Source organism: Sander lucioperca, chromosome 16, assembly GCF_008315115.2.
Source record: "Sander lucioperca isolate FBNREF2018 chromosome 16, SLUC_FBN_1.2, whole genome shotgun sequence".
In the NCBI taxonomy this organism is placed as follows: domain Eukaryota; kingdom Metazoa; phylum Chordata; class Actinopteri; order Perciformes; family Percidae; genus Sander; species Sander lucioperca.
In genome coordinates, this window is record NC_050188.1 from 7,964,250 (window position 1) to 7,977,196 (window position 12,947).

The window sequence follows — 12,947 nt, forward strand, 5'->3', positions numbered from 1 at the left end:
CACATGACAAATAAATGAATAAATTGATTGATTGAGTTAAAATAAAGCATAGTGAATGCAGCATCTAAGGCTGCATCTCTCAGTGACGTCACTAGAGAGTGAGGGCGTGGGGTGAAAGCAAAGTGGGAGGGAGCTCCACCATGAAACGCCGTCAGTGTGTGTGTGTGTGTGTGTGTGTGTGTGTGTGTGTGTGTGTGTGTGTGTGTGTGTGTGTGTATACACACACAGTGCCGTGCTTTTCTCTCAGCAGCAGCAGGATGTAGCCTAATGTGGGGCCATGGAACAGACGTGTCATGGGCTCCGCTGAACGCTCTCTGGACTAACTGTGGACAGAAAGCACTTCCAGCTGCTGCTGCAGACACACACTGGCGCTTCTTCTGATCCAAGGCTACTAGCAGCAGTCGATGGGAACCTGCTCATCCAGCTGACGTCTACTATGTGTGAGTAGGACTCTAATCCAGTGGGCTTCATGTATGACATGATCAACTTTGGTTTCAGTGCTGTAGTTGAAATGTAACGTTACTGACTTGACAACGGTATTGTGGCACCATACGGGCTTCAAAAACACAACAACTGCACACGTGAGCATTATTAATTCACAGTTGATTTCAGACAGTTATAGTTTGAATGTAATGCTACACTGTTTACTAATCATATAGGACTTTTCCAGGCTGCCATGTTTCCATGCTTCCATAATGCTTCCATAATGCTTCCATAATGCTGTTGATGGGATTTATTTATTTTAACGTATCACACTGGCTAGCAAGGTAGTCTTTGCCTTGTAGCAATTGCTCGTGGGCATAATTCTGCGCTTGCACGTGCGCTCTCATCAACCGCGCACGCGAACTCCGACCATAGACTGTATAAAGAGACTTCGACGCGCTGTCACGCACGCGGCACTCTCAGTGTGTGTGTGTGTGTGTGTGTGTGTATATGTGTGTGTGTGTGTGTGTGTGTGTGTGTGTCTCCACAGTACAGTAGGTGTAGCCTAGACACCGCGGTTGCTCTCTTCACAGTGATGCTGTGGTCCATTGATCTATCTCTCATCAGCACACACACACACACACACACACACACACACACACACACACACACACACACACACACACACACACACACACACACAGGCTGGTGGTCTGCAGCTAAAGGCTCTGATGCCAACAGCTTGTACGGATGAAGTAAAGCAATGACTGCCAAGGTATCATTCGGTCAGGGTGGGAAATTACAATTTGGCAGTGATAGACAACCAGTCAGCTAAAGAAGAAGAAGACATACTTTATTGATCTCACAAGGGGAAATTATATTACAATCACATAGTGTGACAGTTTGACTTCCAGGGTAACCTAATGATTCACTGTTAGCAGTATAGATTGATATTACCTTTTAGAAGACTGATTATCATTTTACTGATGTTATTAACAGATATTCCACTTCTACAGTACTGACAGTATCTGTGATATAATATCCATATCCATTGTGTTTCCCCTATAATAATTCTGCGCACCACCATGAACTGCAGCGACGCACCACCGTGAGTCCATGAAGGAGGCAACTGTCTGTGGTTAGTTCACATCTCGCTCGCCTTGCCAGCTCTATCTCCACAGCTCTGTGGCATAAGGTCTGGCTGCACCACTTATACATTCTGGGATTGGAGAAAAACGCTCTGGGTTGTTTGCATTTCTTTAAACCAGTCACAATGGTCTTGGGCGGCGCTAAGCTCTGGACGCAGCGACAGTGGCTCTGCTAAATAGTCTCAGGAAGGAACTTGTTTTGGTGGAACATTTGCACCCCGCAAAATAAAACGGCACATACAATATTAAGTTATCTGTTGACACAATACAGTAACGTGAGCTATTTAAATTAGCTGATACATGGTTAAACTTCATTGGCTCTTACCAGTGTATCTCCGTGTGTACTTGGTCCACAGCAATCCCACCAATCGGTCCCAAAACGTCCCAGTTAGAGAGGAAATTCCCTAAACATATTCTTTGTAAAGGAACCAAATTTTCTTAAAAAATTGCCAATTTCAGCTCGAAGTTTGTTTTGAGGGACATCCCGGAGATTATCCATTGATCAAGACTAGGTCTTTATTAGTTATTTGATGCTATACAACTCAGTAAAAAAAGTCCTGATTGATGGACAGCAGATCAGAGAGGCTGGGGTTGAGACAGTAGCTATGTTTCCATCCACACGTTTTTATGCGAATTAAGTGATATCAAATGAAAAATGGCTTTTGGAAACAGTAAAATTCAATTGAATTTCATGGATATCGACTCAAAGTTTATGTGTTCTGTCTCACCGGATTTTCCTCTTGATCGATATACGGCTTATGCGGTAAACGCTGATGGAAACGTTATTTGCCGAATAAATAATGAATTGCGATAAAGTTTGAGGTCAATTTATGGTTAAACAGACGCACCTGAACAGGTCAGAAGTAGAGCTTAGATCGGGCCCAAAAAATCAAGCTTGTGCACATTGCGTCCAAGCCCGGCCCGACACATTAACTATAATTATGAGCCCGAGCCCGATTTAAACCCTTTTTTTAAATACGTGGGCCGTTATAACTGACGTTCTCAACTACAATTCCGAGTTGTTTGAACTACAGAAATCTGTTAGAATTATCTTAAAGGTGCAGTAGGTAAGACTTATAAAACTAACTCTCTGTCATATTTGCTGAAACTGACCCTATGTTCCATTAGAACTACATGAAACAGGTAATTTAAAAAAAATCTGGCTCCTCTGGCACCACCTACAGCCTGTAGTGCAATTTGCAAAAATCCACAGCTCCCTGTTCAGATGCACCAATTAGGGCCAGGGGGGGTGTCTAACTGCGTGTCAATCACTGCTCATGCACACACATTCATTCTCCCTTGTGGGGGGAGGGGCTTAGGAGACCGTTTTGGGCTTTAGCTGAAAGGGGGGAGGGACTGAGAAGTTGTTGATGTTCAACTTTTTTGGCAAATTCCTGGATCTGGAGAAGGGGGAAATCGCACCCTGTGTATAGTGACTTTGCTATTACAAACAACATTTAGTTATATTTACAATATTCAATTTTAATCCGGTTCTGAATTTAGAGACAACCAGTATGACATAGGAAATGTATAGCTAATATGCACACTTTAATATTGATTCATTTATGGTACGTCACATTTTCATTGCAGTATTATCACACATGGCAGATTTACCTCATATTGTTGAGTCCTAATACCTGTTGCCCTTTTCATTTGACCAAAAAAGAACTTTTACTTTCAATGCAGTTTTCTTATTTCTTATTTAAAACCAGTCTTCTTCAGCATAATATGTTACCATTTAATCACGCTTACATTTATCCCACAGGGATACGTTTTTTTGTTCACCTTAAATTGAACTGTGAGCTACTGCAACTTAACAATTTCCCTGAGGGGATCAATAAAGTATTCTGATTCTTTTTCCATGCCCATGCAAGTTGAGTAGCTGTTTTACACTTGTTACTAGCGTTCTGTTAATTGTTAGCATTAGCAGATTGTTCGCCACAGCGCTGTGGAGTAAGGTCTGGCTACACCACAGATGCATTCTGGGATTGGAGAAAAACACTCTGGGTTGGTTGCATTTCTTTAAACCAATCACAATCGTCTTGGGTGGCGCTAAGCTCCGGACGCAGCGACGGTGGCTCTGCTAAGTAGTCTCAGGAAGGAACTTGTTTTGGTGGAACATTTGCACCCCGCAATGTCCCAGTTAGAGAGGAAATGGCGTAAACATATTCTTTGTAAATCTTTACAATCATTCCCTAAAAGAACCAAGCCGGCCGGCCTTGTTGCACGATGCAAACTTTCTTCAAAACTTGACATTTTCAGCGTCTAGCTTGCTAGCTCGAAGTCTGATGTCGTTTCCTGAAGCAAACAGAGTTTGAGGATGGCAACACAGAGAGAAGAAGGGGAAGGACATCCGGCGTGTGAGCCAAGTGCCGGATGTCAGGCACTTATCCATTGATCCACTATCAGATACTATCAGATATTAGAGCATCACGTTCAAGAACAACTAGCAGCTTGAAAAAAAAAAAAAAAAAAAGAAACTGTATATACTACAGTGACATATGGAGTCATTTTTGTAAGGGATTTTTATTTCCTTTGCATTTTTATTATCATTAATATTCCTTTACACAATTGTAAAGTTTGCTATCACATATAACCAAACTAGAATTAGTCGCTTAATACTGGCAGGAGTATTGATACCCAGGTACATCCCCAGACAGGGGGGAGAGAGAGGGAGATTGGGGGGGGAGGGGGGGGAAATCAAATACCTGACACTGTGCTTAAATCATATACTTGTTCTGTTATATGCAAAGCTGACATCCCATTTGAACCTGCAAATAGTAGCTACAGCAGTGATGTTGCTAGGTATGAGTCCTAAGCGTTCAAATCTCAAAGGATGCAGTAAACTCACTACCAATGTATCCAGGGGACCCACCCTATTTTCCCCTGATAAGGCTACATATCATAGAAATAGACAAAAGAAACATGTAAAGCCGCAAAAGAAACATACCTCCATAACACACACGCACGCACGCACGCACACACACACACACACACACACACACACACACACACACACACACACACACACACACACACACACACACACACACACACACACACACACCAGTCTGAAATCCTCCCACAGCCTGCCATCTACACTGTAAATACACGTGTGTGCATTTTTAACACTGTATCAATTTTATAAAGTTTGTAGATGTTGTGATGCTAGTCGCATTAGCATGTTACAGACACAAGCTGCTGAAAATATCTATTTCAGGATGTCTGAGTGAAATTCTAAAAATACATCTATGTTAAAGGGGCCTGAAAATATGACTTTAAAAAAGTCTTTCTGTGGCTCATCATCTGACTTTTTAAGACCATTGAACAATCAAAAACGATTATTCAATATTCTGTTTATGAAGGTTGCAGGGAAATATTAGTACAGTGGTTTTGGTCTAAATTCATTTTTCAATTTCTGTAGGGGATTTGTTCAAGCTAAAATAGGGTGTCAAGCTGTGTGTGTGTGTGTGTGTGTGTGTGTGTGTGTGTGTGTGTGTGTGTGTGTGTGTGTGTGTGTGTGTTGGTGGAACATTTTTAGTTTGCATATATTTCCCTTTCATTTCCATTTCCTGTGGAGACATTGGGCTCTCTCTGTCACAGAGACTTGTGAGAGAACAGGTAGGGGGTGTCCATGTCTTGCCCAAGGACACATGGATTTCGCTGGGATCCAATCTGACACTGTGTGGTTATGGGAGGCCTCCAGAAAGGTCTCGGCAATAGAAATCAAACACCGTTACAGCACTTCTCCACCAAACTAACAAGCTGCCTGATTATTTCTGTGCTGGATGATAGATTGAGTCTGTGTAGGGATTTGGGCTCATACAGGGGGTCTGGACTCGGCTATCAACTGGATGTGCTTCTCTGTCTTTAACACAGTGTTAAGTCTGATTTATGGTTCTGCTTTGAATCTACGATGTAGGGAGGTACGTAGTCTAACGTGCACCTCCCCAGACATGTAACTACACGCCGCGGCGACCATACTGCAACAAATGTGATTAGTCCGCTCAGCATTGGCTTGGTAGCGTCATATTTCCTGGTTCTAATTCTCCGTGAACAACATGAAATCAAGCAGACGGTTACCTTTTCTTGCTAAAGCTTTAACACCATGGTCAGAAAGCACAGGGGAGACACTTTGTTTCTCCGTCTTCGAGTCAGTACTCGCTCCGCTTAAAGGGGTGATAGAATGCAAAACTGAGTTTACCTTGTCATAATTGAATTACGACAGTTCGGTGGGTAAAATAGGCATACATAGTACCTCAAAGTCCCATTGACATCCCTTTCCTATGCAAATCTCACAATTTGAAATTGCTCTGAAAACGAGCGAATCTCAACAAAGCTCATAGTTGACATCAACTCTGTGGCTGTACCTTATTTGGCTCTAGTCTCTACCTTTGTCACGCCCCAAAATTTACATACACCACTGACCTGAGATCAGCTAGTCTTCTTAATCTAGGTCGCGCAGATCTCAGAAATGTTATACATTGTTCGTCTGCTATTTCGGTAACACTTTATAAGAAGGATACATTAATTAGCATTAGTTAATGCATTAATAAGCATTAAGTAACCGTTATTAACAGTTTAATAAGTTGTGTAATAAACATTTATTAACAATGCTCAATGCTCATAAGGTATTAATTGATGCATTATTTACCATTAGTAAATGCAGTAAGAAGCCTTGACTAACTGTTAATCACAGTTAACTAAGGTGTCTATTTTACCATTAGTTAATGCAGTAAGAAGCCTTGACTAACTGTTAATCACAGTTAACTGAGGTGTCTATATTACTATTAGTTAATATAGAAAAAAAACCTGGACAAACTGTTAGTAACAGTTAAATAATGTGTCTATTTTACCATTAGTTAATGCAGTAACAAGCCTTGACTAACTGTTTATAACAGTTAACTAAGGTGTCTATTTTACCATTAGTTAATGCAGTAACAAGCCTTGACTAACTATTAATCACAGTTAACTAAGGTGTATATTTTAACATTAGGTAATGTACTAAAAAGCCTAAACTGGAAATAACAGCTAACTAAAGTGTCTAAGTTAACCATTAGTTGATGTTAAGGTATTTCCTAATATTACTAGGTGGTTGATAAAGATGTTTGATAGCATGTATGTCTTAAGGTTCACAGCATCTCATTCTGAGAAAACTTTTTTTATTGTTTACTTATGGGTTATGGTTGTCCACATACTTTTGTCCACTATATTTGTCCATCCTCCAACATATGACTTACTTTTGGTTGAGGGTGAGATCAGTAAAAAGACTCCATTGTCTCCATGCAGAGGTTTGCTTGTTCCTTTGTCTTTATGTAGACATTAACTTAAAGCCCAACTTATATAAATAATTGCCCATGCTATATAATCATTACTTAACTATAACTGGTCACTTGATTAATGTATAATAATACTGAATAAGCATTACTAAACCATAACTAAACTGGTATTAATGCTCTGGTATCTTATTGTAAAGTTGAGAACATATGCACCTTAACTAACACTTGATAAATACATAAGTGAGAGTAAGAGTGCTGAATAAGCATTACTAAACAATGATTCATAGTTTATTAATACTCTTTGACTTAAACAATCACACAGCTTTTAAACTTTAGTGAAACATTGTCAATGTGAAATCAAATCTTCATGACAACCTTCTGTTATGCACACATATTCAAAATGTAAACAAGGTTTTCATTTGATTCTGAGTTTGACTCAGTCAGTTCTCATCTTTCTTTCCACTGAAGACTCAGAGCTATAACAGTGTGAGTCCTGTATGGAGATTACACTGGACATTTTCCCACTCTTGTCATCTTCACTGTCATGTCTTCTGGATAGTTCTGAGTGATCGGATCACAAGTGGACAGCTCTAAGTACAGGTGAAAACTCTCAGGACGCATTGAGATCGGTCAGCAAAAACTACATCTGGAGGTGGTTCTAATAACGGGAATGTGTCCTGTGTTCACATTAATTAACTACTCAACTGTGAGCTGAAATACATAAGCTAGCCAATCATTCAAAGTATTTCTCATGTCACAGAAACCACTGAGAGTGAATCATGTGTTTTGGATGTTATTATCATATTCTGGTAGTAGTGTGTCTGTGTTTTTCTTGCATTACCAGAGCTACAGCGCTTTCTGGAGTTGACGGTGAAATGACCGGCTGTGAAACGGTTTCATTTCCAAGTCCCCCGTTATGTTGGTATTTGAATGCTTTTATTATGAAGCAGCAAAATCAGGAAATGTTGGGGCTTTATCAGCAGTAACGTAACGCGAATCCTAAGCTAACATGAAACGTAAAATAAAGCAGTTAATAATATAAACTAAACTTCAAACCACAGAAATTCAGTTAGAAGCTACAAACGTACTGAGAGCTGAACACACTGAGACTTTTAAAAATGTCTGTCTCTCCTGCACAGTCTATGGTCGGCAACCTTTTAAATAGGTTACAGTCTATGGTCAGCACCCTTTTACATAGGCTACAGTCTATGGTCGGCACCCTTTTAAATAGGTTAAAGTCTATGGTCCGCACCCTTTATATAGGCTACAGTCTATGGTTGGCACCCTTTTACATAGGCTACAGTCTATGGTCGGCACCCTTTTACATAGGCCACAGTCTATGGTTGGCACCCTTTTACATAGGCCACAGTATATGGTCGGCACCCTTTTACATAGGCTACAGTCTATGGTCGGCACCCTTTTACATAGGCTACAGTCTATGGTCGGCACCCTTTTACATAGGCCACAGTATATGGTCGGCATCCTTTTACATAGGCTACAGTCTATGGTCGGCAACCTTTATATAGGCTACAGTCTATGGTTGGCACCCTTTTACATAGGTTACAGTCTATGGTCCGCACCCTTTATATAGGCTGCAGTCTATGGTCCGCACCCTTTTACATAGCCTACAGTCTATGATCGGCACCGTTTATATAGGCTACAGTCTATGGTCGGCACCCTTTATATAGGCTACAGTCTATGGTCGGCACACAGACAAACTGTGCGCAGCGCTTTTTCATGTTTCACTTGATTTACGTGAAAGTAACAACTGACATTATAACACACAACCAGCCTATACACAAACAGAAATGATGTACGTGTTTATTTGCATATAGAGCGGGAAAGTGAGATCTGATCACATTTTGAGACATATTCTACACACAGGTGAAAACACACGCACTTAGAGCTGTCCACTTGAGATCCGATCACTCAGGACAGATGTTAAATGTTAAAGAATAGCCTAATTGTGTTCATACACTCACACAGAAACTGCATTGCTGTATGTCTGAGCTTTGAGGTCGTTTTTATTTTTGAATCTTAACCAAACACTGACAAAGGTCCAGAGGGACCGAAACATTAGTAAGATCAATATATTGTGATGCTGAACAAGAGCAGTGTGCTGCATTCCAGTCATTCATTTAGATAAACTTCTATTTTCATCCACCACTGTCAGAAACTGCTTTAATTCTGAATTGACACTGAAAGTCAACTGATATCAGTGATATCTGTGTGTGTGTGTGTGTGTGGGGATGTGTGTGCATGTATGGTCTGTCTTTTTGGGAGGATATGGATATTTGAAAGTTTAAAAATCCGATGACTGATGATGCCTGATGAATGATTTTTTTTACATTAGCACATAACATACAAACATTTCCCTTCAGTTAATTTTTTAAAGTTAGCACTGCTGCCTCACAGCAAGTAGGCACTGCATAGTTCTAACCCTGGTCCAGGCACGGCCTTTCTGTGTGGAGTTTGCATGTTGATTAATGTGCATTGTCCTCAGCTGGACATTTTGCTGGTGTAAAAAGAAACGTCGTCAGTGCTCTCTGACGAAAAAACTATGCAACAGTTACACAGTTTTAAATTATATATCAAATATATCTTTGACAGATAACATCAGTCCATGAATGACTCGATTTATTGCTCTAGTTCAATAGATAATAGACATAATAGAGAAAAAGTGCTGTCTTTGGAAGAGAAAGCTCCATTTGGAGTGAAATTGTGTGTGTTTTTTTGTACTTTATACATCTATTACATACACAAAAATATAACACACAGGCAAAATAAAAAAAAAAGCATAATAGGGAGAAAGAGAAAAATGAATGCCAAAGATATTTGAGCCTCTGTTCACAACTGTGTTCACAAATGTGTTATAATGATCAGTATCAGATGTATCAGAAGGAGGGTGGTGTTCACATCCAGTCATTTAGATTTGGGGATGCCAAAATATATATACTGATATATAATATATATTCATATGTACTGTATATCAATATAAATCTGGCTGACTTGATAGACAGCAGACTGACATGTGCGAGGTGTGTGTATATGGGGGTCAGCCCTCCGATGTGTGGGGACCAGGGTATCCCATTGCATGCTGGGACAGGCTCTAACCCTCCATTAGCTTGAATAGAGCTGGCTCATCACGTAGTATTGAAGAAATAATTCCCCCATGTTAGCCACTTGTCCATCTTCATTCTATTCATTCTGTCGTTAATTATAGCTCATCTGTATCAAGTAGGCTCATTATCTTCTACAGGCTGAAGCAGCCTCTATTATGTGACCGCTATCATCAGTGGTTGTCAATGTTTCAATGTCAGCCAGACATGACCATGATGCCTACTGCAGTATTGTGTTGGTAAAAGTGGGGTTCTAAAGCTAAAAGACCTGGATTCAGGACTAGGTTAGCCAAGCTTAAACTGGACACACAGGGACAAAGCTAGCCTGGCTCTGTCCAAAGTAAAAAAAAAAACTACCAACACCTCCAATGCTCACAAATTGCATCTCATTCAGTGTTTCCCCTAGGATTTTTTCCAGGGGGGGTGGTGACTCTTCCCCCAAAAACTATTTAGTGACACTTAGTAACTTGGTTACATTGAATGTATAATGTATGTATAATGTGTAATGTATGCGGCCCGCGGCGAGACAGAGAGCTTTTGCTTTGGGATTGTTGTTGTTTCTTCAGTTTTTGGAGCTGACGCAGTGCTGTGAAACATCAATCTACTGTCAGCCGTTATCAGAGGACGCAGGTGAGGAAAACAAGAAATAAAAACAGAATCTCTCAAAATGAAACTGCCATTACCCTCATTCACAGTCATTAAGTTGTTTCCTGTATATCGGTAGTTTAATTTAAAAGAAATAATGACACTTGATCCATTTCTGTGTAGAACACACCTTGTGTAAAAAATATAAATAGAAGACTGTCCTATGTTTACGCTTGTAGAGGAGATCTCCGCGGAGCATACGCACCACTACGCGCTACTCTCTGCCCGGTGTAGCCAGTTTTATTTATTAAAGTGAAAGCGTATTGTTGGATGGTCCGCTCTGCATACTTTATGCGTGCAATGTAGCCAGCCCGTAAAGTTAAAATTAGTGCTGTCAGTTAAACGCGTTATTAACGGCGTTAACGCAAACCCATTTTAACGCTGTCAATTTTTTTATCGCGAGATTAACGTTCTTTTTGGCCTAGCAAACTTTGTAGTTTTTTTCACATGCTGTTGCAACAACTAGTAACGTTAGAAAAACTACAACACCACACGGGATCTAGCTAGACCAGAAACAAAACAACAGACACACTTGTTTGGGCTTGCGAGCCGGCCAAAGAGTAGTACATACCTGCAAACTAATCGCTTTTCAGCGAAAATCGCCGTTTTGAATGAGAAAATGTCATCCATGTGAATCGTGTAGATCCGAAGAGTTTTTATTTGGGGGGGGTGCTAATACGTGCCATATTAGCACCGGGTCTCTTCAAAGTTGTTGTAAAATACCCTTTTCCCATCCAGTGGTTGTTTTCACCGTTTTGTGCTCCTTTTTTTTTTTAGATCAATTTTTTATTGTTTTATATTTTTGAACATACAGAACAGACAAATACAATTGAACAAGGTGCTCGTTTTTTAAATATATATATATATATCTTTCAGTTCAGGCACAGTTTTAAAAGTATCGTTGTATCATGTTGATAAGAGCATTAAAATGAGAAAAAATAATAGGACAAAAAGACATTTAGGGGGACATTTAGAATAGAGAAAAATGTGCGATTAATTGCGATTAATTGCGAGTTAACTATGTCATTAATGCGATTAATCGCGATCAAATATTTAAATCGTTTGACAGCACTAGTTAAAATGAATTAAACTTTTAAGGCGTGGAACGAAAAGCGAATTGCCTGTATGTGTGAACAGCTCTATCTTGCGCATCCATTTTTTGTGGAATATGTAGCATAATTATATAATTTTGTCATTCTTTAAGGGCGGCGGGGGTAGGTTAGTTAGTTGCTAGTAGTCAAGGAGGACACGGAGGATTAAAAAAACATGATAGACTCTTCAGAAGAGATAATTATCTTCACTTGAGTTTCTACGAGCGAAAGTCGCCGGACAACGCAATCTTCTGAACATAGTCATACTGAGAAATACAGAGAGAGTTGTGTGGAGCTGATAGTCTTAATTAGCTTTGTAGCAACTCATTTGGCGATGGCTTGAATGTAACGGACGTTCATTAATATCAAAAAGTTACGCACTAAAGCTTTAAATGTGGTGTCTAATAAAAGCATCATTTGGTAGTAAGGGTATAATAACCTCCTAGCATATTTTTGATTTGGTATGGCATTGTTTTTGATTTCATAGACTATGATCTTGTAAAAATGGTGTCCAATTGTGAATTAGAATCAACGTTTGGTTTCTTTTACGAGTAAAATTTGGTATAATCGTGTCTAAGTTTGGATTTAATACAGCAATATATGCAGTTTCTAATTACAGCATAATTTAGGTGTGTCTATAACTGTATTTGTGTACTGTCTAATAAAGACCACATTATTTCTTGTGATACCAAGTACAGCTTATTAGGTCTTGGTACCGTAACACAAAGTGCCACCAGTTAGGTGTAGTTATCAATTAGGCCTATATTTAATCTGCTTATATTTCCTTATATGGGAACTGTTCCTGCAGGAAGAACATCTTCCAGCATGTCAGACTGGGCTTGCCTGTACAGTATTGACATACTAATATTACTAATTACTAATATTAATGTAATTTACATTAAGTAACAAGGCAATAAAAAGATTAAATGTGATCTGCATTGCTCACTGTCTTATCCTGTAGTTTAGATTAGCAACGATTGAGAATTAAGTTAATTAATTAGTTAAGACCTTAACTTTTGTCATAATCACAAGATTTTTTTCTCGTAATTATGAGATTGTTTCTTGTAATCATGAGATAATTTGTCTAATTCTTTTTTCTTTTGTGAATGCTATGCGCTTCCGTAAAAAACAGAGCTAAGAGAGTGAATATACACACATGATGAATGAATGATGATGTCACTCTGTAACGGCTGGATGTGTTAATAAGCAACTGTTTGCTCATGCTTGCCATAACAAGATAAA

The 12,947-nt window shown here is 39.5% G+C and overlaps 1 protein-coding gene across 3 annotated transcripts in view; it reads left to right on the forward strand.

Moving 5' to 3' along the window:
• The first annotated feature begins 208 nt into the window (after window positions 1–208).
• gabbr1b (gamma-aminobutyric acid (GABA) B receptor, 1b) overlaps window positions 209–12,947 on the forward strand; it is a 275,139-nt gene continuing 262,400 nt past the window's right edge. For 2 of the 3 annotated variants that reach the window (XM_031278814.2, XM_031278815.2), the window contains exon 1: window positions 210–440. In XM_031278814.2, coding sequence (XP_031134674.2) covers window positions 437–440 — 4 coding nt within the window. In that variant the 5' untranslated portion in view covers window positions 210–436. Of the gene's footprint in view, window positions 441–12,947 lie in introns of all 3 variants that reach the window. The other variant, XM_035992923.1, reaches the window with a different exon arrangement.